Source organism: Lemur catta, chromosome 2 (assembly GCF_020740605.2).
Source record: "Lemur catta isolate mLemCat1 chromosome 2, mLemCat1.pri, whole genome shotgun sequence".
Lineage (NCBI taxonomy): Eukaryota > Metazoa > Chordata > Mammalia > Primates > Lemuridae > Lemur > Lemur catta.
In genome coordinates, this window is record NC_059129.1 from 58,367,601 (window position 1) to 58,392,506 (window position 24,906).

The 24,906-nt window shown below is 44.1% G+C and overlaps 1 protein-coding gene across 2 annotated transcripts in view; it reads left to right on the forward strand.

Annotated features, from left to right (window-relative positions):
- The first annotated feature begins 1,357 nt into the window (after positions 1-1,357).
- TFAP2B (transcription factor AP-2 beta) overlaps positions 1,358-24,906 on the forward strand; it is a 28,481-nt gene continuing 4,932 nt past the window's right edge. Inside the window, exons 1-6 of one of the 2 annotated variants that reach the window (XM_045543722.1) lie at positions 1,358-1,665; positions 5,940-6,398; positions 11,173-11,233; positions 18,285-18,504; positions 20,198-20,316; positions 22,428-22,569. In XM_045543722.1, the coding sequence (XP_045399678.1) occupies positions 1,585-1,665; positions 5,940-6,398; positions 11,173-11,233; positions 18,285-18,504; positions 20,198-20,316; positions 22,428-22,569 (1,082 nt within the window). In that variant the 5' untranslated portion in view covers positions 1,358-1,584. Of the gene's footprint in view, positions 1,666-4,401; positions 4,713-5,939; positions 6,399-11,172; positions 11,234-18,284; positions 18,505-20,197; positions 20,317-22,427; positions 22,570-24,906 lie in introns of those variants that run through there. The other variant, XM_045543724.1, reaches the window with a different exon arrangement.

Here is a 24,906-nt window from a genome sequence, read left to right on the forward strand (position 1 = left end):
GCACCTTCTTTGTGCTCATTTGACTTATCGTTAAAAATAAATAAATTAAAAATCTGCAGAATCGTGCATTCTGCACTTCGCGAAGTGTCTCCTTGGTTTTCATCGAATTGGAATCCGCCGCGGTTGGCCAGAACCCTCTGCTCGCGTCCAACCCTGTTCGCACACGGCAGCTCGAAGCGGTCGTGGATTTAAAGACAATCGCCTTTTGCAGATTCACTCTTACCAGGTTTAATAACTTTCACCCCAAATTGTCCAGGTACCTCCTCATTCCCTCCTGCCATTTATTTGCTGCCCCAGGGGCAAAGATCCTCTTCTGGGCTTCTCTTCTGGCTGTGAGGAGCCCTCTGCACCCTGAAAGGGAGTAGAAAAACACAGGGGATGGGAAAAGGGGAACAAGTGAGTAATCACTTAGTGATGAAATTCAGAAACCCTGTGTCATAAAGGGTGCCCATTTTCAAGCTTTGGTTAACTTTGGTTGTTTATGTTTTCCTTAAAAAAAAAAACTATAAAAATCACCTTATTAGGGGAAAATACACTCACAAAACCCTGCACACCCTAAAATATTTTTCACTGTCTCTTTGAAGAATATTCTGCATAAAGTGCTTCTCAAAGATTCAGGTGACCATTTCTTGACTCTCCACTATTATAACCACTTACAAGTTACAGACAACAGATGCAAATATAAAATGTCGTGTGCCTCTGCAAAAAGGGCTCAAAATTAACATTGTGTGAATGTGTGCATACGTTGCCTCCAACATCTGAAAAAACTTGATAAAATGGAGACTCCAGCCAAGAGGAATGGAGCATGGAATGGGTTGGAAAGGCACACAAACAACCCGTAAAACAACAAGCAGCACAGACTGAGGTGTATTTAAGTTTCCAAATGTGTTGGGCAAAATGACCAGAAATATTGGAAATGGTCACCTTGGTGGCTAGCTTTTTTGTTCTACAGTGACAGAGATAAAGTTAAAAAAAAAAAAGTTGTGTAGCCACCAACACAGACAGATCGCCCTTAAAATCCCCACTTCCAGCTTTCAAAATACCCTCCTCCTGAACACACATGAATAGGAAGCTTTTGTGTTTAGAAATGTCTTAGTAATGGTCCCCCTTTTAAAATCTACATAGAAAATAGGGGACTGATGGCCCCTGGTTTCTCATTATGAATTGTAAAGACTTTAGTTTGTGGCTACAATGATTTATCATTTTCAACACAGAGGTTTTAAAAATGTATGTTTATATTAATCACCCTGAACAACTATCACTCCTTTAAATGCACGTTTAGAGTCTGTAGACTCTGTGTGACCCAAGGGTGCTTATATAACTACATGTGGGTGTCTGGGTGTAAATACGTGTTTATGATTTTTATAATATATATGTCTGTGGGTTACATCTAACTCATGCGTGTGCAATAATGTTTTTTCTCTCTGCTGAAGCTTACTTGTCCAGCCTATTGTTTGAGACAACAGATATAAGTTGCGATGGGAGAGGAGCGTCGGATTTGGTGTGTATCCCCCATTTCCAATTATAGATGGATCATTACAGACAGCGGAGTCCTGAGAAGCCAGACATCTGCTCCTCACATGAATGCACTCACCTCCTAGAGACCAGGCTGCCATCATGCTCTGGAAGCTCGTGGAGAATGTCAAGTACGAAGATATCTATGAGGTGAGCCGACACCCCCAGATGCATCTTAGAGCTTTGCAGATAGAGGATTTGAGCTTCTTGACACCCCAACTGATATATATTTTTAAGCTATTTGCTCGTAGATTTCCGGTCGGTTTTCTCAGCTTTCTTTAACTTTTAGGAAAGCTGGCTTGGGGAGACTTCGCTATTCTGAAAAGGGACTTTAAGGTTGAAATCTGGCAACTTTAATTTAGGAGATTTTTTTCTTTTATTTTTCTTTCTCTCTTCCTTGTCCCCCCCCCCTTTAAGCTCTGATGGGGAATGTGGTGCTACTGAATGTGGGCACACTGGCAGAGAAAATAGGGATTACGACAAAGGCAGGGTCTCTCCTTGTTTTCCGTGTGGAAGAGAATTGGGTTTTCAAGCCTCATTCGTAACAGAACTCGAGCTTTTTTTATTTTCAATAAAATTTCTGAAATCGATAACAAACGGATCCAAGGGGAGGACAGAAAATTAGAGGGAGACAGGTAGATAGATAGATGGATGGATGGATATATGGATGAATAGAGATGATCTAAGGAGCCACAGCAGACAATTCGTTATTTTCTGCTTTCTTGTGTTTTGCTTCACGGAGGGTCAGTGCGTCCAAGCAGAGATCGAAGCCGCCCCATGTGTTGGCGTTTTTAACGAATTTTTCCGCCCGTGCTCGGTGCGCACGGTTCTCCGGCGCTGAGGCTGGCGCAACTCTTTCGGGCAGAAGTTGCGCCCGGGCGGGCGGGTGGCGCTGGGACCACGCTCGCAGTGCCCTTGTCGGTCTCGGGCGAGCACTGGCGCGGCGGCCGGGCGGCTCCGGGGCTCGCGGGCGAGGCGGGCGGCCGGGCGGGGCGCGGCGGGCGCGGCGGGCCGGGGTGGGGACGGCGGCGGGCCCGCAGGAGCCTCGCTCCGGAACCCAATGGCCTGGGCGAGCCTCAGTTTGGTGCAAGGGGAAGGGCGAAAGCGAAGGCTCCCGGGAGACGTCGAGGGAGGGAAGAAAGGCAGAAAATCTTCAAAAACGGAGAAAAGTAGTTGGGGCAAGGGGCAAGTGGAAGCGGGCCGATGGAGACTGCACGGAGGAGAAGTTGGCGAGAAGAGGCAGGGAGAGAAGCAAGCTCCCAGCCGGTGGGCGAGGGCTGCGCTCGGTCGGAGTTAGCGGTCGTGGCGGAAGCACTGAGGCTCCTCACGGAGCCGAGAAAGAAACGCGACCTCGCCGCTCCGGGGTAACCCCAGAAAACCCAGCGGGAGTCGCCTTACGGATGATACGAACGGACGGCTCACCAAAGCGTCCGGCAAGTTCCTCCAAGCCGCTCGCCCAGTCCTGCAAGACCCGGGCGCCGACGAGCGTCCCGCAGGCAGCGCCCGGCGCCCCCCAGCCCTGGGCAGCCCTGAATCCTGAGTTTGGGGTGTGTGTATGGGTGTGGGTGTGGGAGGAAGTGGGGGAGAGAGAGATTCGTTTTTTGCTGAATGATGCTTGGGGTTTTCCTTTCCTCTCTGTGTAACGAAGAGCCGCGCCTACGCGCCTGGTGGGGTTTGTTTCGGTTCTGCCTCCTATTCTTTCCTTAACAGGCGGGATAATGGTAAAGCCGAAAGCATTAGAACTGTCCTAAAGAATACGAGCCCCCAAACTGGGCATGACATTGACGGGGATGGGGCTATGGTGAAAATAGTTCGAGGTATACGTAGAAGGATTTGAGTGGGTTTCTAAAAAGTAATCAGGGTAATACTTGTCTTTATGTCGAGTAAACTGGCTAAATAAATGGGAAAGGAGGGAGAGAAAAGGAGGGAGAGAGGGAGGGGTGGAGTGGAAGGGGGAAGAGAGAAGAGAAAAAAGGGGGCAGAACAGAGATGAGAGAGAGGAGAGAATATTAGAGGTATTCCTGTCTGCCTAAATTTTCTGCACACACACACACAAAAAAACCCACCAGAAGAACCCGAAGCACAGTGGAAGGAGCCTATTTAAGTCTGGACTAAGGTTGAACTTTAACAGAAATGGCAGTCAGGCCAGTTGAACGGGTTCCTGAAACATCCAAAAAGGTTTTCTGTTGCCCCTGGCTTTGCCTGGAAAGGATAAGTTTAGTGTACTTGAAGATTGATTGCGTACGCTTTAAACCGAGGTAAAAATCGCAGACTAGGTGAGCACTAAAGAGGAAAAGGCTGCACAAGGGATGAAAAGCCCCCATCTTGCCTCTGTCCTTTAATAAATTATCATAATCTTCCACATTCAGTAAAAGTCTGCAAATGTTACTGTAAACAACCGGGCCCACCGGTTTACTTTTCTTTCCCCTCTAAATAATGAAGCAAACCTCTTTTTATTTTGTTTTTTAGTCTGCACACAAAGCACCCCGGGCGATCAGTTCTTCCCATTAGGAAAGTCTCTCTTCAGGTACAAGGACACCTACATTCTTTTAAAGACCCCAGAGCTGCTCTCCCACACTGCCCTGTCCAAAGGAGCAGGGGCTGCTTTATGCGTGTCCCCAGCTCAGTCAACTGAAGTTCTGCCTCTTTCCTGCTAAACTTTTTCCCCAGTCTGCCTTTGCCAGCCCCCTCGTCTGATTACATCTAGTAATTCTCCACTGAATGAACGTCATTTACAATAGTAGGGGAGCTCTGCGCTCGCTGCTGCTTCACGCTCCATTTGTCCTCCATTCTCCCTTTAAAGTACTCGTGTAATATTAATAGTCATGAATATCAATTATTATGAGGCGGTGTAGGCAAGCGGAGGGAGGAAGGGGCGCCCGAGCAGTCTGAGCCCAGCTTCGGGTGGAAGAGGACTGCATCTGGAGCCCCGGAGAACGGCGGAAGAAAAGAGGCCAAAAAGACAGCAAGAGATAGATGAACAGTTCTGTCTGTGTGTGACAGGCATCACCAATCTTGTAGGGGGGGGTAATTTTTTTTTTTTTTGATGGCTTGTCCTGGAAACACCTCAAGCTCAGCTCCTGTGTCCAGCTCGCTTCTCTGCTGGACTCCTTGATTTTTTTTTTTAAACATTGTCTGATTTTGAGCAGTAACCAGGCTTTTTTTTCCAGATGTTAGTCCACACCTATTCATCCATGGTGAGTTTGGATTCACGTGTTAACAGAATTGCATGCTCCCTCCTCTCACTGTCTCTCTGTCTCTGCGTCTCTGTGTGTGTGTGTGTGTGTGTGTGTGTGTGTGTGTCTCACACTCTGTCTCTCTCTGTCTTCCTTTGAGCGCCTTTGGCTTGGTAATTTAGCACCATAATTGGACGAGGCTGCAGCTGCTTCTCTCTGCATTGTGTGTTCTCCGTCTGAGCTCCATGAGTCAGCTGGGAGGGGGGAGGCCGAACAGAAAAACTTTCTATTTGCCATTGCAGTTTGGAAATTTAGGTGACTATTTCTGCAAAAAGAACCATGGGGACTTTACTATGGCATTTCCACAGAGGAGAGGGAGAAACTTAACCCCCCCCCCAAACGCACACCCCTCCCCCTCTTTCACTTAGTTTACAATTGAGATAGGACCACGAATAAGTTGTCTGGGCTTTTTGTTCCTCCTCCCAACTTCAGGTCCTTCATTTTTAGACCCTGGAGTATAATAGTGTTAGATGTAGAAAAACAACCTTAGAAATAACTCATGTGAACCACAACTCAATTTAACATGGGCTTAGGATATGGTTTCGAATGAGATCCATTTCAATCAAACACTATTTAAGTTATTTAATTTCTCCTGGAGAGGGAGGGTGACTAAGAACTCAGATCTGGCGGATTCCTCGGAACTCCTGGAATTATCAGGTTGTGTGGAAAGCTCCGGATCAGCCAGCTGCACTGCAAGTGAAGGCAGAAGTTGCTTTGACTCGGAGGAACAGTGCAGCAAATACCATGAAGTTTTATTTGTTGTTCTTTGGACCTCTCGAAGAGTTAGAAAAAATAGTTTAAAACACCCAGAGGAGCAAACACCATATGTAAGGCTCTTACATTTTTAATTAAGGCGTTTAGAATCTCCCTCCATACACACAGTTCCTTTACCCTCGCCCCTTTTGCCTGCTTTCCACTTCCAAAAGGCGGCTCAAATGCTAGTTAAGTGGGTGATCCGTTCCCCCATTTTCTCCCCAAAACCTCGCGTATGGAATTGCTGAAATCATGTGGCCCTCTGAGTCAACTTAGGGGTCTGAGTTTCAGACTCTTGCTTCCCCTGTCCCGGGAAGAGCGTACGGAAGCCGGGCTTCTCCATTTGTCGCTTGTATTTTTTTTTTTTTTCTTCCTGTCACTCTCTCTCTGGCTCTCTCTCTCCCTCTCTCTGGCTCTTTCTCTCTCCGCTCCCAGGACCGGCACGATGGCGTCCCGAGCCACAGCTCGCGGCTCTCCCAGCTGGGCTCGGTGTCCCAGGGACCTTACTCGAGCGCTCCGCCGCTGTCTCACACCCCGTCGTCGGACTTCCAGCCGCCCTACTTCCCGCCCCCTTACCAGCCGCTGCCCTACCACCAGAGCCAGGACCCCTACTCCCACGTCAACGACCCCTACTCCCTGAACCCACTGCACCAGCCCCAGCAGCACCCCTGGGGACAACGGCAGCGGCAAGAAGTGGGTTCGGAAGCCGGCTCTCTCCTGCCCCAGCCTCGGGCCGCCTTGCCTCAGCTCTCGGGCCTTGACCCCCGGAGGGACTACCACTCGGTCCGCCGGCCGGACGTGCTGCTGCATTCGGCACACCACGGCCTGGACGCGGGCATGGGTGACAGCCTCTCGCTGCACGGCCTCGGCCATCCCGGCATGGAAGACGTCCAGGTAACCACAAACAAAATAACAAACAAACAAAAAAGACAATGAATAACGAATGCTCCGGGAGGAGGAGGGGCAGGTGTCTCCTTTTGGGGGAGGTTGTCCCCATTTTTAGAACAGAACTAGTTGGACAGGACGTACATAACTGTTTGTGTACGTATGTATGGCTCTAAGTGGAGGTTTCTAGAGGTCTAATTATGAAAGCCAGAGCCACTAGAAATTAAATCTTGAAGGAGAAAAAAATACGTGTTTTGATAGTTTAAGATTATTAGAATCAAGGCTATTATTTCTGTCTTGCCTCAGCTACCAACTCGTGTGTATTCCACAGTGCTTTGTGGGAGCAAGCTTAGTACCCTCCCTTCACCAACATGCACACCCCATAGTGGGCCTGTCCCACTGACTTGTCTGGGGAAGACCTGTGCCTAGGAGCTAGGGCTCCAGCACCACGGTGCAGGGGTCTCTGTATGCTCTAGAGGTTTCTGCTGGATTTGTAAAGATTTGTTAAGCATGACAATGCACGCTGGAAGAAAGATGTGTTCTGCGTTCGTCTAAGCCAGGTCTTGCTTTGAATGTCCCATAAGTTACAGAGCCATTTTCCAAGATACGAGTTCCAGTCCTCATCTGAAAAATAGAATATCTGTTGGGGAGAGACCCAAAAAGCCATAATTTGGTTTGGTAGTCCATGAGGACAGATATCATTTTGGAGATTCTTTTCAGTGTTCCGTCCATTAAATGACTGGACTAATATTCGCAACCTCCCTGTCCAGCCCTCCCCCCCTTCCATTAACACTTCTCTCCTCGATGCCCACCATCCCAGTAGAAGAGGCATCACGTGTTTATTTCTTAAAACAAAAGGCTTAAAAACACTCCCCCTATCCACCCACTATCCCATCTGCAGCCTACACAATGCAGCTTGATTTGGTTGAGAATACTTGGTTAAACTAAACAAAGAAACATCAAAGAAATGATTCCTAAAAACTGTCTGGGTGATCCTGAGCAGGTCTTCTTTTTCACCTTAATTAAAATAGTCTCCAGAAAAGATAAATATGGTTGAAAGGTATTTAACTGACACTTTGGTCTCATTGGCATAGTACTATATATTATGTATCCTTTTAGACATACCTCTGAAGCAAAGGAAAATAAAATGGGAAAGAGACAATGGTACATGAGTCATTCTTCTTTACTTTGCTGAAAAATTATATTTTTAAACAGTTAGAATGTGGTGACAGTATCAAATGCTGCCAGTGTGAGGTCTATGATGGTTTATTGTTTTAAAAGAAATTCAGTTATTTATTATTTCCAAAAAAGATGGAATCACCTGCTTTGTGGCTGAATTTACCCATAGTAATAAGAGTGATGGTTTTGTTGATTTAACCGAGTTCAACTGTCCATGTCTGGAGATATTGCTGATTTCAGAATATCATATGAGAAAGGAAATATTTAATAGTTTTTTTAATACATTGGGGTAATATGTGTCTCAGGAGGAAAAGTTTTTAAATTAACCTTTCTGAGTACGGTTCAAAGTGCTGGATAATGAAAGTGGATCAAATCCTCACCGTTGCTGATGATGCTAACTCCTTGTCACCATCATCTTGCAGGCTGAGTGGCTCAGGTGATAGAACTCAGCAATTTTCCCCCCAAAATAGGGAGATTTCTTTGGCTTTAGATGTTTTAAATGACCAAATTGTGAGAGGTTTTTTTTTTTTTCTTTTTTTCTTTTGAGTGTTTGGTGAAATGCAAAGGGTGAGAAAAAACGGCCAGGTCAGTGTGCATCTAGGAGAATACTCTTGTCAAAGCGTCAGAAAGCATTTAGAGCATTTGTGTGAACAGAGCACTGGTTGCTGGTGGTAATACAGACTGCAGGGGTAGAGAGCCAAAAGAGAAAGGAATAGGACGGGACCCTCGCACACTCCCTGCTCCATCCCACTCCTACCCTGTTCCTGCCCCAGCTTCATCCCAGCTCGTTGTCTGGGGAGGTGGGGAGGCCCACGGGACCTTCTCCGGACGACCCTCAGTGCAAGGGGTCTTAGGGAATACACTCCGCACCTGTCCTGGAGGGAGACAACAGGGGCAGGGATGGCCTCTGTCTCCAAGGCAATGACAGACCTCCTGAGGCCAGGGTGAAGTTGACGTTACTCATTATTCGGGGCAGGTGACAAAGACGGGGCGGAGATGTTCCCGGGCCCAGAGTGTGGAATCCAGAGACTGCTACTCATCTCCTCTGTTAGGAAGAATCCACTTCCGAGTTAGGGATCTGAAGCTGGGGGGCTAAAGTTATGGAAGACAGTTGGGGTTTCAACATTCCCTGCAGCTATGGAATGGGTTGACTGCACCAGTCTGGTCTTTAAAAGGGACCAGAGAGCGCCTCAGCCTGGACCTCAAAGTCTTTTGCTCGATCTCAAGGGCCTAGTGTGTGTTCCAAATGCCCCCCAAGCCATGGACCAGACCAACCCCGAGGGCACTGCCTGGCCTGTGGGTCGAGGGTTAGGGAGATGTTGTGCGACCCAGAGGCACACATGCAGGGCCACCGCCCGGACCATGAGAGAAGAGATAGAGGAGAGCTAATTAACCAAATGCTTCTAATATTTTTTAAATGAAACTATAAAACCCTGTCAATTTCTATTTCAATTTACTCACAGGGGCTATTAAACTAGCAAATCGCTGTTTGGGTTCTGGGTATGCTACATTTCACCCATTGTGTGTGGGGGGGGAGGCTGGGGGTTACAAGTGTTAAAAACTGAGAAAAACAGCTACAGAAAGAGAAAGACAGAGTGAGATGACACCTAGTTTGGAATTTGTTTAGTTGCCATGTACACCTCTTTCCTTCTTGCCTTCATTGCTGTCTAACCTCCCATCACCTCTACCACCCATGAGCATAAACATATAAGGATGTTAAGTCAACCCCCCTACAAACACACACCCACACTCAAACACACCCGAGTGTCTTAAAGCAACCCCTGGTATCACTTTTAACTAAAGAAGTCTAGTAATTACGAGTCTGAGTTGTTTTTCTGCGCTTCCGCATGCAGTCCTAATTAAATCTTTACGATACTCCCTGTGACGATTAAGCGCCAGCATGCTGCGTGAATATCCTGTACAAAAACCCAGCAGGCGGCCGTAATTAGATAGAAAATCAGACAAGAGCCTTCTCATTAACTACCACAACTACCCCACGTCGCTGATGAGGCGTTTATACATATTTACGTACCAACATGAGGGTGAGGTGTGGGGGCTCATGGGTCCAGGCCCAAATGAGGGTCTGCCTGCCCATAGACACAGGCGAATATTTCTGTCCTGTGTGGACACATTGCCACTGTAGATACATGAGTATAGAAAGGCAAGAAATGAATCGTATGTATGCACGAGTGTGTGTGTGTGTGTGTGTGTGTGTGTGTGTGTGTGTGTGTGTGTGTCTGGGGTCCCCTGAGGAGTCATGGACAAATTACATTAAGTATTTTTACACAGCTTTTTACTATTTCTTAAGATGTATATAGCATGTTGCAACAAGGAAAACAGTTCCTAAGGAGAATAACAATTTTCCTCACCTTTCAAATGAGAACATAAGAGTGACTATTAAAAATGAAAAGAAACAAATTAACATGCCCCCTCCATGATTAGATCATCTCATTTCTAAAGTGCTACTTGTTTGGGGTAGACAGTCTTTTTCTTGTGATGAACTCACACCCTGTCTGGGGATGCAGCATGAGTGAGTGGGAGGTGCTATGAAAACACCACTTCACCCTCAAGCCCTGTGCTTTTTACTTCTCTATAGAGTGGGTGACAAATTGGTCCAAACTTGTGTTTCTGAGGGTCAAGGAAAATAGCTGTACATTTCAGAAAGACCTAGCATTTCTTTTCATGGGGGGTAGGAGGGAAGGCATCTACTGCTTTTGGATGCCCTGGAATGCACAGCCAAAACTCTGTTCATGTGCATCCTGACAGTAAAGAAACTCGCTCCAACGGCTATTTCCCCTCAGAAGTGCTGCCAACGCTCAGAGTTGAAACTTTCCTTCTCTGGGATGAAACTTTGGCACAGAAGATGAACATTACGTGTGATTACCTAGGTGCTGACTGGGAGGATCCAGGCCTTTGTGTGTGTCTGTAGTTACTGCCTTCCTAACAGGTGTGCTCCTTGCTGGGAGGCAGCCTCAGGAGGGTTGGAAGGAGGGGTGAACGGTGCAGGCTCCTCGGAGGGATTGCCATTGTGCAGCAAGAAGCTCAGAGCTCACAGGGACGTGTATGGACTGCAGTGGGTGTGCGGTCCTGGAGGCTTGCAAACATGTTCCTATGTGTTGCTGTTTGCATTCCATTCCAAATTGCTCAGACTTTAATTAAAATCCCATAATGTAAACTATTATGTATTTGTAAAATGGCTCTGGGGTTAAGATGCAATGGGATAGAATGGAAAGCAGAAATTGCTCTTACTAATATTGGTGAAAATATTTCGCCTGTTGCCAAATTTTCACAATTCATAAGAGCAAATAATATAAAGGTTTATCACTCTATGTAATATCTGTGTTTCGTATAATAACTAAACCAATATTGCATCCCAGATGTCTCTCACAGTTTCCTTTTTCCTCTTCTTCCATTGGAAGAATTTATAATTTCAGTGAATTTCATTTCTATGTCGATTTAGAGGTAATAATGATAATAATAAAACCTCCCTTTGTGAATTAATATAAATGGAAATAACAGAAACTCCAGTTTGGAATGACATGATTTATGTGTGCAATTCTTTAATATCCAGTCAATTTGAATAGTGATGTTTTTATATTCACAGTCAGTTGAAGATGCCAATAACAGCGGCATGAATCTATTGGACCAGTCTGTCATTAAAAAAGGTACGGCTTATCCCCCCCCAAAAGTAAGCAAAGTTTTCCTGTGCATTAATGTCTTTATGATGAGTTTTCACTTTGGGGGAATTCATTATTTTATATGTCACAAATGTTTGTCCACAATCATAGGACAATGGCTGTCAGCCTAGGTGAAAGGGCATGTCGGGAAGAAGGAAATGGGGCAAGGGGTAGAAAAAAATCACAGACAGATACTCAGATGAGAGAGATAGAGGGACAGAGACTATTGCCATTTTTCTCATGATACATTTGGTAGCCATTCTAGACACATCTTAAATAATTGAGCTATCATCATGTGTGGAACTGGCTGGGAAACACTGGCTTCAAAACTGTGCTATAATTATTTCATTGATAACTGGAGTTTGCTGAGCTACACCCTATGTCATTGAGACAGCTCCTTCTTTCCTTGTTTTTGTATTTGATTTTTTGGTGGTAATTTTGTTCCCAGTTCTCTGTGTTTTATGAGTTGTTTCTTTTATTATTATTTTTAATTGTGCCAAATGTGTTGCTAAATATGCGCATCCTGAGAAGCTGAGACAGCCTATGCACATTTCTAAATCTTCCTACATATGCATTCATGATTTAGTGTGACTGTGGAATCACCCCATACTGTTAAAGGGCATGTGATATTAACAAATGTTTGCAGTCTCTTGTACAGCTGTAAGCAAAATAATTAACTAATTAAACTAATTAAATGTAATTACAATAACTCATTTCGGGCGTATTGCAGCTGCTTAATTTTTTCTCCTCTTCTCTGACAGTCACTGAGAGAATGCCTGGAGATTAGTGTGGCTGCTGCAAGGCCTGAATGTCACTCACATGCCACAAATTTAGGAGCTTAAATGTGTAAACAGTGCAATCTTTAATTATCACAGGACCCGGTATTTGAAGATACAGTTTTAACTACTGTATCCCTTTCTTATTGATACTGGAGAAAGCTTGTCCTTATGTTTGGTGTCAACAATCCCCAGCTTCAGTCATTTATGATTCACTTGAGCCACTTGACATTCACAGAAACAATTAAAAGAAAAGATGCTTTGGGAAGAATCCATCCAGAGTCAAACTGGGATAGTAGGAGGGTTGTGGAATAGGCATTCCAAACAGGGTGAGCTATTCTAAATTTTCTTCTTTTACAAAGGCAGGAAGAGTAGCTTAGAGAAGTGGGTGGGGGAAGCAGTACTTGAAATGGTGCCCTTTGGCTTTGAAATGAATGTCCTGAAGAATAGTAAGGTTTGGGGCAAAACTATTTATTTTAAGTGTTTCTCCAAACATCTCTCCCTCTCTTCTTTAGATAATATCGTTTCGGTTTTGAATGCCAGCTTCTGGATTTGCTAGGATACCCAGGCTCCTTGCTTAGACTTGCCACTTGCTGACTGACAGCTCACTTTCACCATTTTCTCTTGGGTCTTCTCTTTTGGTTAATTGCTGGTTGATTGGAGTGGGGTGGGGGAGGAGCTTCTCATTGGCTTTTTTTGTTTTAGTTCCCACTCCATTTTCATGGAAAGCTACAACCACTCAGCTAAGGGTTCCGTATCCGAGCAACATCATTTGGGCTGGCAGTGGGACATGCCCAACAGATGACCAATCAGAAATGTTATTAATAGTCAGGCCAATAAAAATATTTGGAACTTAGCTTGCCTAGCAAAATGGAGCTGAAAATATTCTTAGAAGTGAGATGCTTTGGTTTCAGACCTTGTATATGTTTGTCAGTGAAATGTGAATATTTATATATACATTTATCTCCAGGAATAAGAAAAGGAGAATAGTGACTAAAGTAGCTAGTTCTGTTTTTGGAAACATTGGAATACCTTTTATGTTTTTAAAAAATTGTACAGCTTAAAAAATCTAAGTAGCACCCTACTCACTTTAATTGATTCAGTGGGTGTGGTATGAATATGAAATTTAGGACAATTCCATTATTTAATATTTGAGATATTTGCTTTATTACACGAAGAAAAGTTCATAATATCATTTTTTATCTTGAGAGAGCCATAGGCAAAATAGAAATAAGTGTTGATTACTTGTTAATAAAAGTCTGGCAACTGGTCTGGGTTTAGGGGTCTCTTCTCCTGTGTTTATAAAGCCAGAAGACTTGGACATAAATAATATATGTCTGTATCTCTATGTCTCTCTCTCCAATTATGGCAAGGCCCCCTCCTAAAACTTAACCAGCCTAATTTTTCACCCGTGTTGATATCACCCCATAGATTATGGGCTCCCTCTCTTGTTATGTTTGCTATCTGGGCTTAGCTGACATTTCTGAAGTAATTTAGTTAAGAGGAAATGAGTTGTTCCCAGTAGAGAGAGCAAACGAGTGGAGTGAAGGTAGCCAGCGTGATAAATGGCTCTTTCATTTGAAGATCTCCAGAGCTCGTTTACGGCTAATTTTCTGTATTGGCCCCCTTTGAGCTATTAATGCAATCGGCAGGGACCGTGGCCCCTCTCCTCTTAGCTGCCCCATTAGAGCTCCCATTAAGCTGCCTAGTCTCAACTCCATGGCAGGAGTAGGGGGGAGGAGTAATGAAAGGTGCTTTTTAAACTCTCCTAATCTAAACCGGCAGAGGGTGGTTAATACGATTTGAAGGGGGCTGGTCAATGAGCAATCAATAAAGTAATAATGAGAAGGATTCGGTACATTAACAGTCTAAAAATCCAACGAGACATTAAAAAATCATTCTTAACTCTCAGTTCCATTAAGATTAGGAATTTGGGCGGGGTGTGGAGGTGGGGGAGAGGGTGTGCCCAGCTAATATAAATGATCACTGCCACCATCATATTGCCTAACTAAAAAAAGGCTCACCTAGGCTAAGTTTTTGGTGCAATCAGAGGACAATATGCAATCTGTTTAACACCTTAGACAAGAAAATATGCTAGGATTTCTTGGAAAGGCTAGCGTGGCTGGAGTCCAAGGTTCAAATATTATGACTGTGGGGCATTTTCATTGGTCTTAAGGATATCCTATTTGGTTAGTTTCAGTTCAACCTCCGTTCTCTCCCACTTTCTTTCCCGTTAGTTCTGGCCTTGTCCCCACATAAACACTTTGATTGGTGTAGATTTTCTTTCAGGGGAAATAAAGAAATTGCCAAATTTCAATTACAATGGGTTCTGTCAGGATCCTTCCTTCTGACCTGCAAGGTAAAAAGCACTGAGAGTCTGTCAGAGCCTCTGGAAGGTGTGCGTTTCCTCTCAAAGGCAAAGGTTTGCATTTCTAGAGCTGATTTGGATACCAATAGCTATTTATCCATTAGAGACCCTGAAATACATTCCAGCCACCCCAGGAGTGATCTGTGTTCACAGAGTTTCAAAGGTAGAAAGGTTAAACAGTCTTCTTCAATGCCCTAAGTGTAGAAACTGAGACACAGAGAAGATAAGTGACTTTCTCAAGGTCTCACACACCAAGTAAGTGGTAAGACCCAACTCAGTTTCCAGCCTCTTAGACTCTGTCCCTAAAGGATGCCAATACTGGATGTTTGTAGTTTTTTATATCCTAGTTTTCTTTGTGGGAATTCTTTAATTTTTTCCCCACGATTTCAGTGCTCACACTTATATATGTGCTATACTTTTGGAATAAAATTTAACCCTCAGGCAGATGAGAAATTATGCAAATTTAAGGAAAGGGTACTCTGCTGGTGAGCTGTAACTATTTCTCTTTTAGGGACCACTCTAAATCAATGCTAAACCTCTTGGCGTTTCTCAGTGTAGGTTACATATCAAGAGTGACTTTCAGAGGGATTTGTCCCTTGAATCTGTAAGATAAGTTCATTTCTTCCCATCTCCTTAACCAGCAAATCCAAACACAAAGATCTCAAAACTGTGATTTCACACTTAAGTTTAAAAGGTAGAGATTAAGCACCAGCCTTTTAACCCTTTAGCTTGGTGTAGTCGGCTAATGAATATTTTTTCTAATCATTTTTCCTTCTTCTCTCTTAAATAAAACTCCAGTCACTGTAATGAAATATTGATCTGTTTTTAAACCTTTTTTTCCATCTCCCAAACAAAATGCAGGGAAAAAGGGAAGGAAATGATGTTTGTGGGTGTTTTATCCAGAAGTTGCTCATGCCACCCAACTGAAAACTAAAGAGGAAAAAAAAACCCACCTTTAATATATGCACAGAAAATTGTAAACATGTAAAGAACTGAAAGCTTCATGCTGAGTTTTGCTATGCCCCATTTCCTTACCATTTCCTGCTGTTGCTTTAAACCTATCTCAGTCATCTCTGGGTTCCATGAGCAAGAACAGTGTGCTCATAATTACTAACAAATCAACCGGGCCCTGTTGCTCTCTGGGTTTATTGATAAGCTGGAGGAAAGCAGAAGAGAAAAGACAAAGAGAATAAAATATGGGGTTAATCAGCTGAGCTACGCAGGTGTGAGAGTGAAGGGGAAGGTAGATGATAACAGAACTATGGACCTAAAGGAAAGCTGGAACAAGAAATGTGCAGGATCTGGTCTAGGGGAGCAATACTAAGCTGGGGTAGGAAAGAGATTTAGAACCTGAGAATAGGAGAGTAGAGGGTGGGAACACAATTGTGATACATAAATTAGAAAATGGAAGTATAATCTGAAGCACATCTGCTCACATTGTTTGTGTTTTTGGAAAAAGCAAAACAAAACAAAACAACCTCCCTCCCACAGCAGTGTGCTGAGGAAAGCTGACTAGAATGGGGTTGTTTAGATGATAATGTATATGCAGAAAGGTACAGCTCATGGGAGGGATACATCCCCCAAAGGAAACAGCTCTTGTCTGGCAAATCAGGCAATTAACCATAGTGAAATCATAGAGCAGGTTATAAAATATCTCTAAAGGCCTGGCTTTTCAAGAGATTTGGCATCTGGGACTGAGAGAAGCAGGTAAAGTTCCAATCCTCAGGAGATATTCAGTTATCCATTGTAGTAAGCAGGAACTGAACTTACTACTTACTCTCAGCTTATTAGGGTTTGTGGTGGTGGTGGGTAAATTATTCTTTCTAAATAGTATTTAAAGATTAAAATGTTACTGAGTATCAAAGGTGAGATTTTTATATAATTTATTTCTATAGCCCACATCATGTTAAAACTACAAAGAGCCATCTATATTTTGGGAAGTTTTTCCAAGTTTTTCTAATGCCAATTCCCATGATCATAAATTATTCATTTATAGTGCCTTCAATGTGAGTCTGAAATATGGAAATCAGGATAGTTGTGAAGAATAAGATAGGTTAAAATAGATGTGGATATTGCATAAGAAATTAAATGGGAGAGTGTTCCCACCCAAATCAGTAGTCACACTTCAACATTTCATTGGTTTACTTTCAAATGGGAAGCAGATTCCCTGATGAGAATATGAGGGGAACCAGAAGAAACTCCTCTCTATAACGCCCCAACCCCGTGACAGTGCAGAAGATCCACCCTGTTGCCTAACATCATTCATCCACCTGGGACAATGTCTTAGGCTTTGTGGACAGATCTAGAGATCCTAAAATGCCTACCAAGAAGTAGCAAAAGGAAGTGGTTTAGTTCCCCCATCCAGTCCCCTAGGAAAGCTCTTTTCCACAAAATGTTTATAAGGGGCCAAATGCAATTCACATTAAATAAAAGATTTTGGACCTACCTGGCTTTTAGGAGTCTGTAAACAATCATAGAGGTTTGCTTGCTGGAATCTGTGGCAAAGAGAATAAACTGTTACAGAAATACTGACTGTTGGTTGGTCTGTCCCATACAAGGGAAGTTATGCATTTTGTTTGACACATAGGGTTCTAGGCCCCATGGAGTAGAAAGAGTATATATTTCCCCTATTAAAATTATAGGGTGAGATAGAGTCTATCAAATAGATAGGGGTGGAAACCTTTTTTCACAACATATGTATATTTCGATAAATTCCCTGGACTGGTGATCAAAAATACTGTGAATATTTGGGGGCTTCATATCCCAATGGAAGAAGCAAAGGTATAGGGCAGGTCAGAAGTTGAAATCACCTATCCAGGTGTCACCTCTAGAGCCTGTGACAAGAAATGGGCTTGAGCAGTGTAGAAATCCCAGGGGCAAGATTGTGAGGGAAGTGGGAGGTTGAATGCTCCTCATTCCCCGCCTTCTGGTTCCACTGAGCCCAGCCTCTTTCTGATGTGCAGATGACACTGAAACTCAATTAAACAGAAATACAGGCTTGAGAGGCTGAATGCGTCAGGGTAGCAGTGGCAACCAGCTGTCAGGTCTTATTAACTTCTGCATAAAACATACCTTGAGTGCGGTTTGTTATCAATTACTTGGCAAAATGAAACAACTGGGGCAGGGCAAGACCGCTGCTCATATGAATTAGAGTGATTGGTTGATTGATCAGGGCACCTGTTGTAAATCATAACTGCTCCAAACAATCACCAGCCGGTGCTTTAATTTGTAAACAAAATTCATGTCACTGCAGAATTGCTTTCACTGGAGATGTGCATTTGGGTTCGTTTCTAAATGAATCTGTTGTTATTATGTAGGGAAAAAATGGGGCCCACTTTAAAGACATGAGCAGCAGCTCTTGGAACAGCTCTTTCCAGCCCAACTCCCCATCTCGATGATATTATGTCTGTTCTTAGGCACCGCATCTGATGGGGGTTGATCTTCTGATCTTCTCTGGTGATGACCACACATTTGGGTCCAACAGGAGAGGAGGGAGGAGTTCCAATTGGTATTACTATTGTATCTGAGGAAACAGATTCAGAGAGGTTTAGTGAGGTATCTGAGGTCACAGAGATAGGACTTGATGGAATAGGATTTGTTTGGGGTTACAGCACAATCGAAGCTCTGGGTTGTATGTCTTCTTGATTTGTGTACTGACTGGGGCTCTGGCGAGGGACACTAATATACATACCTGGAGTAAGTTTCCAGAATAGTGATGGCTTTTCCACCTGTTCACAGCGCTCTGAACGCACAGCAGCGCCGCTGAAGCAAACAGTTCCTCCCCAGCTTTCCACTTAGCATCTGTCCTGTGGCCTCACGCAGTGACACATTCTCCCAGCCGGTCACCAAGATCGAAACCCAGTCACCTTTATGGCAGTTTTTTCTCTCTTTCTAGTTCCGGTTCCTCCCAAATCTGTGACTTCTCTAATGATGAATAAAGATGGCTTCCTAGGAGGCATGTCCGTCAACACCGGCGAGGTGTTCTGCTCGGTGCCCGGCCGTTTGTCTCTGCTCAGTTCAACTTCAAAGTACAAAGTGACTGTGGGAGAAGTTCAGAGACGGCTCTCGCCCCCTGAATGCCTCAATGCGTCTCTCCTCGGCGGCGTCCTTAGAAGGTAACCCACCCCCCCAAACCAGTTTTTACTGGGGCAGAAGGGAAGGGGGGAGAAGGCTGGCGCGGAACGCGACTGCAAGTCCGATGCGGTTGCTTAGCAACCGGACAGCCTGAGCAAAGCTCCCGCGTTGCGCGTGCGGAGATCCGCGGCGGCCACGTGCTCGGGGCCGCGCGCGCAGACGCCGCCGCCCCGGCGCCCAGAGGGGCCGCACCGCGCACGCGCAGCCGCACTCTCCCGCCGATTTTGGGGTCGTGGGAACCGTCCGCTTTCTTGGCCCTGCTTCTGGCACCTTTTTCCTTCCGAGTCCCAAAACACCTCGAGGGCATTTTCTAGTCCAAGAGTACGACCCAGAGCCTACACACACAGACACACACAAACTTATCTAAAACAGAAGTTTCATGAAGCAACTGCCTTCATGCCTTCCGTTTCCTCTGATACTTCTTTCTGTATTTTACTGTACGTTTTACAATGTAGTTGGCTACTGGCTAAGCTGGTTTTTCACCCCCTAATGCATTGTGCCCCACAGTTTTAAAAACTCTTTTCTAGATTTGTGACCTCCTTCCTTAAATAACACCAACAGCAATAATAACAATAATGCCAATTTAGAAGTATTAACAGTTATCTTTTGGGGCCGTTCAGGTGCTTCCCAGTATTCCTACCCATAGACTGTCTCCTCCTCATGGAAATGGGGGAGGAGGTTGATTTTTTTCTTAAGATGTAAAAATTTCCCCAAAACACCTTTGGCAGTGTCCTGATACGAAGGTGACTTTGTATGAGATAAAACGTTCCAAGTTTACCCATTTTGGAGAGTAACAATCCTCTTCTTTCCTAAAAGTGGCTATATAAGTAGCACAGCAAGAGAAGTTACAGTAGCTGCAGTTTTTCTTGTCTTTTTGCCTAGACCTTAGCACATACAGGAAGAGCCTTGGGAGAAATTAAGGGTGTGGCCAAGGAACTTTCTCATTTTGAATCCTCTGGCTCTGCCCTACTTTGATTCAGTTTTCAAGTGAGTCCTTTGAGCCTCAGAGTGTGGAAGTCTTCAGTTACCACTTAAGCACTGAGCATGTGTGTATAAAACTTGCTATGAGAGGAAGTGAGATAATCAATATAAAGTGCTTATCACATAACTAAATTCCCTAAAGTGTGAGTTTTACTGTTATTATGATCATCATTATTAGTTTCATATTTCAGTCTTCCCTCCTCCCTTTTTAACACAGTCCCCTTACACAGCAATTTTTGACCCCTTCCTCGCAAAGCCCACCTGTTCCCACAAGCGGCTTCTCCTCTCCAAGCCACCTGGCTCTTTTCTTCTTTTCAACAAGGTTGTGCTTGCCCAGTTTCTGTTCACCTCACTGGCTCCATGACAATGAAGGGATGTATGTGTAAGCACATGTGCATCTTCTACCTTCTCTGGACCCACAACCTACATCCTAAGTATTCCCATCTGGTATCATTTTTTTTTTCTCACAAGATAAAAAAAAATAAAACTACCCAATTTTTAAAAAATTCTCTCTATTGCAGAAATTAAGCAAACCTCAGCATACTATCAGCAAATAACCAAAAGGAAGGGGGAAAATGTGCTAACCTCAAGTTAAAACCTCTTCAAGCTCCACTGGGCTTTAGATTGCTAAGTCTAAACTTTGTTTCAGGAACACTCTGAGGTTAATAAGAATGTTAATTCTTGCAATTTCAGAGCCAAATCGAAAAATGGGGGGAGATCTTTGCGAGAAAGGCTAGAAAAAATCGGTTTGAATTTACCCGCGGGCAGGCGCAAAGCAGCAAATGTCACGTTACTCACCTCCCTGGTGGAAGGTAAGCAAGATGTGTGGCCATTTCACGAAGTGGCTGAGCTTAACTGTCAGCTGGAGGCTGACATTTTACATGTTTCATGATTAACTGGAAATCATTGGGATTGTTGTGCCCTTATGAGTTGGATGTCAAGCGGCTGCTTGAGAGAGGTTCAAAGGTCTTTTTACTTAAAGGGAGCCAGCGGTTGTAGAGAGGCCAAGAGAAGTGTGTGAGAGTCCCTGTGCTCTGAAGAGGGCTTAGTAGGTCCAGCCCCCTAGCCAAAGCAGAGGTTGTCTATTCTGCCAGGTGGGGGACACCTTCTGTATGAACTCCTGAAAGAGTAACTCTGTAAGCAATAATCTATTCTATACCCTTCTCCTTGCCAGATTTTGCCTCTGAATTGTCAGTATTAGAAAACACATTGCATCCATGACCTCTAATGGTTATTTTAAAACTCTTGTCACTCCCAGGGCCAAATCTGCTGCAGATTACCTAGGACTTATTGTTATTTAAATATTGATAGCTTAATGAGGCCAATGATGCCTAGGAGAAAATTGGGGAGAAGGGGTGAGAAAACATGTAGGAGAGTCAGGTATGATCTTCATAGATTCACCAATTGTGAATTAAAGGGCCAAAATTGTAATAAGCACCTTCCAATTTGCTCATCAGTTTGGCTTTGAGGATGATATTTATGGTACATAATAAACAAGATCATCTACACAGTCTAGAACAAGAGCATCTGCAGTTGAATTTGTAGGAAGGGATAGGAAATATAGCCAGATGGTCTTAATGGAGGAATATGTAGAATTTTCTGTAGAGTCTAGCTTATAGGTCTTGTTTTTTTCTTCCATTTTTGTGGATGTGATATTGGGTTTTTAGAGGAGGGAATCTTAGACTATTTGAACAGCAACCATAAGTCATCACAGTCATAGGCCTTGTACTTTTCCATCTTTAAAGCAAAGTTGCTTGGTCCAAACACCCTCTAGAGGCAACAGTTACTGAATTTCCAGACCACATTTATTAGGGGTTGACTCTCAGCCTGGGGGTTTCACATTTTGCCCTTCAGGGAATTGCTAATCACCGTCCTCGTTTTGAAAAGCAGTCAAGGTAATCTCAGCCCAAGATAAGGATTTTGGTAGAGAAGGGAGGAAATTGGAAAACCCAGTGAAATTCTAATATTTGGTTGGCACTTTTTGGTTTTATGAATCCTTGTAAACACTGTGCCTGAAGTCTTTTGTTGTTATTATGATTATGATGATTAAAAGTAAGTCATGCTCCTTAAAAATAATGTAGCTATGGGATAATTCAACATATTATCTTTTTCATGTTTGGGATCTTCCCTTGAACCCCTAAGGCTGTGCTTTAAAGAGTAATAATGCTTTATTTGAAAGGGGCTTCCACATAAGCTAAGGAATATCTTAGATACCCTAGTTTTCTATAGCTGCCTTGTCATCTTTGTGCAGTGAAAAGTCCTTAAGTAGGAGGATGATGACAGGAACCTCTGAAAGGGAGAAACCTGAAACCTGACTAGCAGGAAAAATGACAAGGAGGATAATTATTTCATTGCTGGATAGAAATACTCTTTGTATATATATTTTACATATATTCTTTAATATATGTGAACCTATACACACATGGATTTGTTTATATATATATTAGTTATTAATAAGATTTTTCCCTGGAACAATTATAGGAAGATGGTGATGATTTTTAAATTTTATTTGAAGCAGGTGTAACAGATGCTTCAAAAAGAAGGGGGGGGGGCGGAAATCTGGCTTGAATATCCAGCCAAATGTCTAGGCTCAATTGTAAGGCAGCTCTTGAATATATTGGCCCACCTTTCCTTTAAGACAAAGTGAGTGGGGTGTGGGAGACCCTGAAGCTATTCAGGGGATGTCTAGCTAGGACTTGGCTCAGGCAGAGGCTAGTAAGAGAGGTAGGCAAAAAGTTGGTCCCATCAAGTTTAATTGTAGCTCGAGAATCATTTTTACTTTGGGCATCTGTCTCACCTTTGCTTTTAGCTCCAACAGCTGGCCTCCTCTGGAAATACTAAGAGAGTTGACCAGGGAGCAGCTCCTGCCCTGGGATGTTTAGGGACTGGGTGCTGATTATTACCTCCACTACTGTCTTTTCAGGAGAAGCTGTTCACTTAGCTCGGGATTTTGGGTACATTTGTGAAACAGAGTTTCCCGCCAAAGCTGTTTCTGAGTATTTGAACCGGCAGCACACGGACCCGAGTGACCTGCACTCCCGAAAGAATATGCTGCTGGCCACCAAGTGAGTGTCCTAGGCGCCCTCCTCCCCAACTCCCACCCTGCTGGCCCACCCTGCTTGGGAGGAGGCCGAGGGGAGGGGTAGAAAGGGAGCTCGGTGGGTTGTCTACAAGTAGCATTTGCAGCCTGCAGCAAGTTGGTTAGGAAGCCATCCCAGCTCCCCAGAGGTGGGCAGAGTTGATGGGCTATGGGTTTGCCTCAGTTCTCTTCTTTTTCTCCAAGCCTGGGGAGAAGAGCTTTGTTAATTTGAATCCAGGCGTTTTACAATTCTCTTCTACAAGCTTGGGGATGTCAGGCGGACCTTTTCCGGGCGGGTCCTTGTTCCAACTCTTCTCTGGATCCCTAGGTGCATATTTCTGTTGGGTTTGCACATCTAGCTGCCTGTCATATCCACGCAGCCATGTGTGCTAGCTCAGGATGTCTATATGTCACCCACGTGTACCCATCTCTACCCACAGCTCTAATTACTCCGTTTCCAACATTGCTGTTTGTCATCTTCCACAGACTTGTAAAATTTACTACAACTCCAGAGGGGAAAATAGTAAATCTCTGGCTAAATTTAGGTCTAGAGCTCATTTGAACTTTTACAGTGGGTTTTCTATTTATTTGATTTACTCCTGTCTTTGGCTTCGGTGTCATATTGTTGGTGTTTTATGGCCGGCTCAGGCCTGCAGTGGGCGGCGCTGCGTGCGCCCGCACGTTTCTCTCACAGGCGCGGCCCAAACAGCGGCGCTCATTTATTTAGTGCTGGAGGACGCGGTTTGTCCCGTTGACAGCGTAATTTAAAGAAATATATGGAAGGCTGAAAAATCATTTGCTCAAATTTGTCCAGATGTTTTTGAGACGTGATTGGAATTTGATTGCCCCTTTCCGCAGGGTCAAAAAATATTAATGTCCCAGAACTTTAATTGCTTACAGACCCTGGTTTGGGCTTTGAAGATTTAAAATGTTTGACTCTAAGCATTTGTCCTCCCCAGTTCAGAATTTCCTTTTTGGCACTTTGGTAATGAGTACAAACTTAAGGAAAGACTTTAACCATCTTTCCCAATGATCAAAACCTGGCACCCACTCTCTTTTTAGAAGGTTTTCATCTGCCGTACCAACTAGCAATATAATAGATCTTTGTGCCCTGGTGTCTGGTGGAGGAGGACCTGTTGTGGTTTATAAAAGAGGAAGGGTACTTTAGGGAAAAAAATAAAACCAAGCTGTATAAATCAGATAACAGGATTCCACAAGCAACTCTGTCATTTCCTTAAGGGATGCTTATAACTACCAAGCCACAATGCTTCACTTCTCTTAGGGCCAGCACTTCTTAACCTGGGGTGAGTATCAGCATCACTACCGATCTATCCCCAAATCTTCTGAATTGGAATCACTGGAGGTGGTGGCCTAGGAGAGTATATTTGAGCCCCACCGGGGATTCTGAGGTACCTCTTAAGAGCTTAAGAACTGCCCTCTTTTGGTCAGAACCATTACTATTTCTTTCTGGTTGTGAGGATGTGTGCGTGTTTTCATATGGAGAAACCAGAGGGTGGAAAGAGGGAGCCTACTAGTGCTCTGTTACCTGGCTTTAAAACTAACAATCTTTCAGCTGCTGCGAGTGGGTAGTATTTCCTGTCTGGTTTAGCGGCTACCCCAAAGTGGCAGAACCCTGGGAAAGGATGCCCCAGGGGTCCTTTGAATCCAGTCATCTGCCCCGTTTACCTGTTGGCCAGGCCAGGTGCTGCCAAGTGTCTGTCAGCTAAGCCATCCTATTGGGGGTCTGGGACTGAAGTGCTGTATGTTTGCTTTTCTCAAAACCCTGCAAACCCCCAGGCTGGGTGGAGGCAGGCAGACAGGAGAAATCTGCCAATCTGTGAAAGGCTGTGGCCTTTGGGATGCTGTGCCTCTGCCTGCCAGCACAGCCAAGCCATTTGACCTTCAGGGCTAAAACCCTCCCATGCAGCTCCTATATTAAAAATTTCTCAAATAAGCTCAATCCATAGTTAGGCACGCAGGATTTCTAGGGCTGGGAGATTCCTCTAAATTGTAGGTGCCTTGAGGAAATAAAAACCTTCAACAAATAAAAATCTATCCTCCCTAGTGTTTTAATAGTCTACCTTTAGGTTTTATTTAAACTATGTGGGAATCCTTTTATATTGACAACAATCCTGTTATACAAAGATTGTTAGTAGCCTACACTCACAAGAAAGAAAGGGTTGAGTAAAAAAGGAAGAAAATATCTCCCTCACTAAATACTGCAGGTAAACAGGTTTTCCTTTGAATGGAATCAGCATTCTCTCCTAGAATAAACAGTTTCTTGCCCTGGGCCATAGAAGGCTCCAGCAATCTGCTTCGTGCC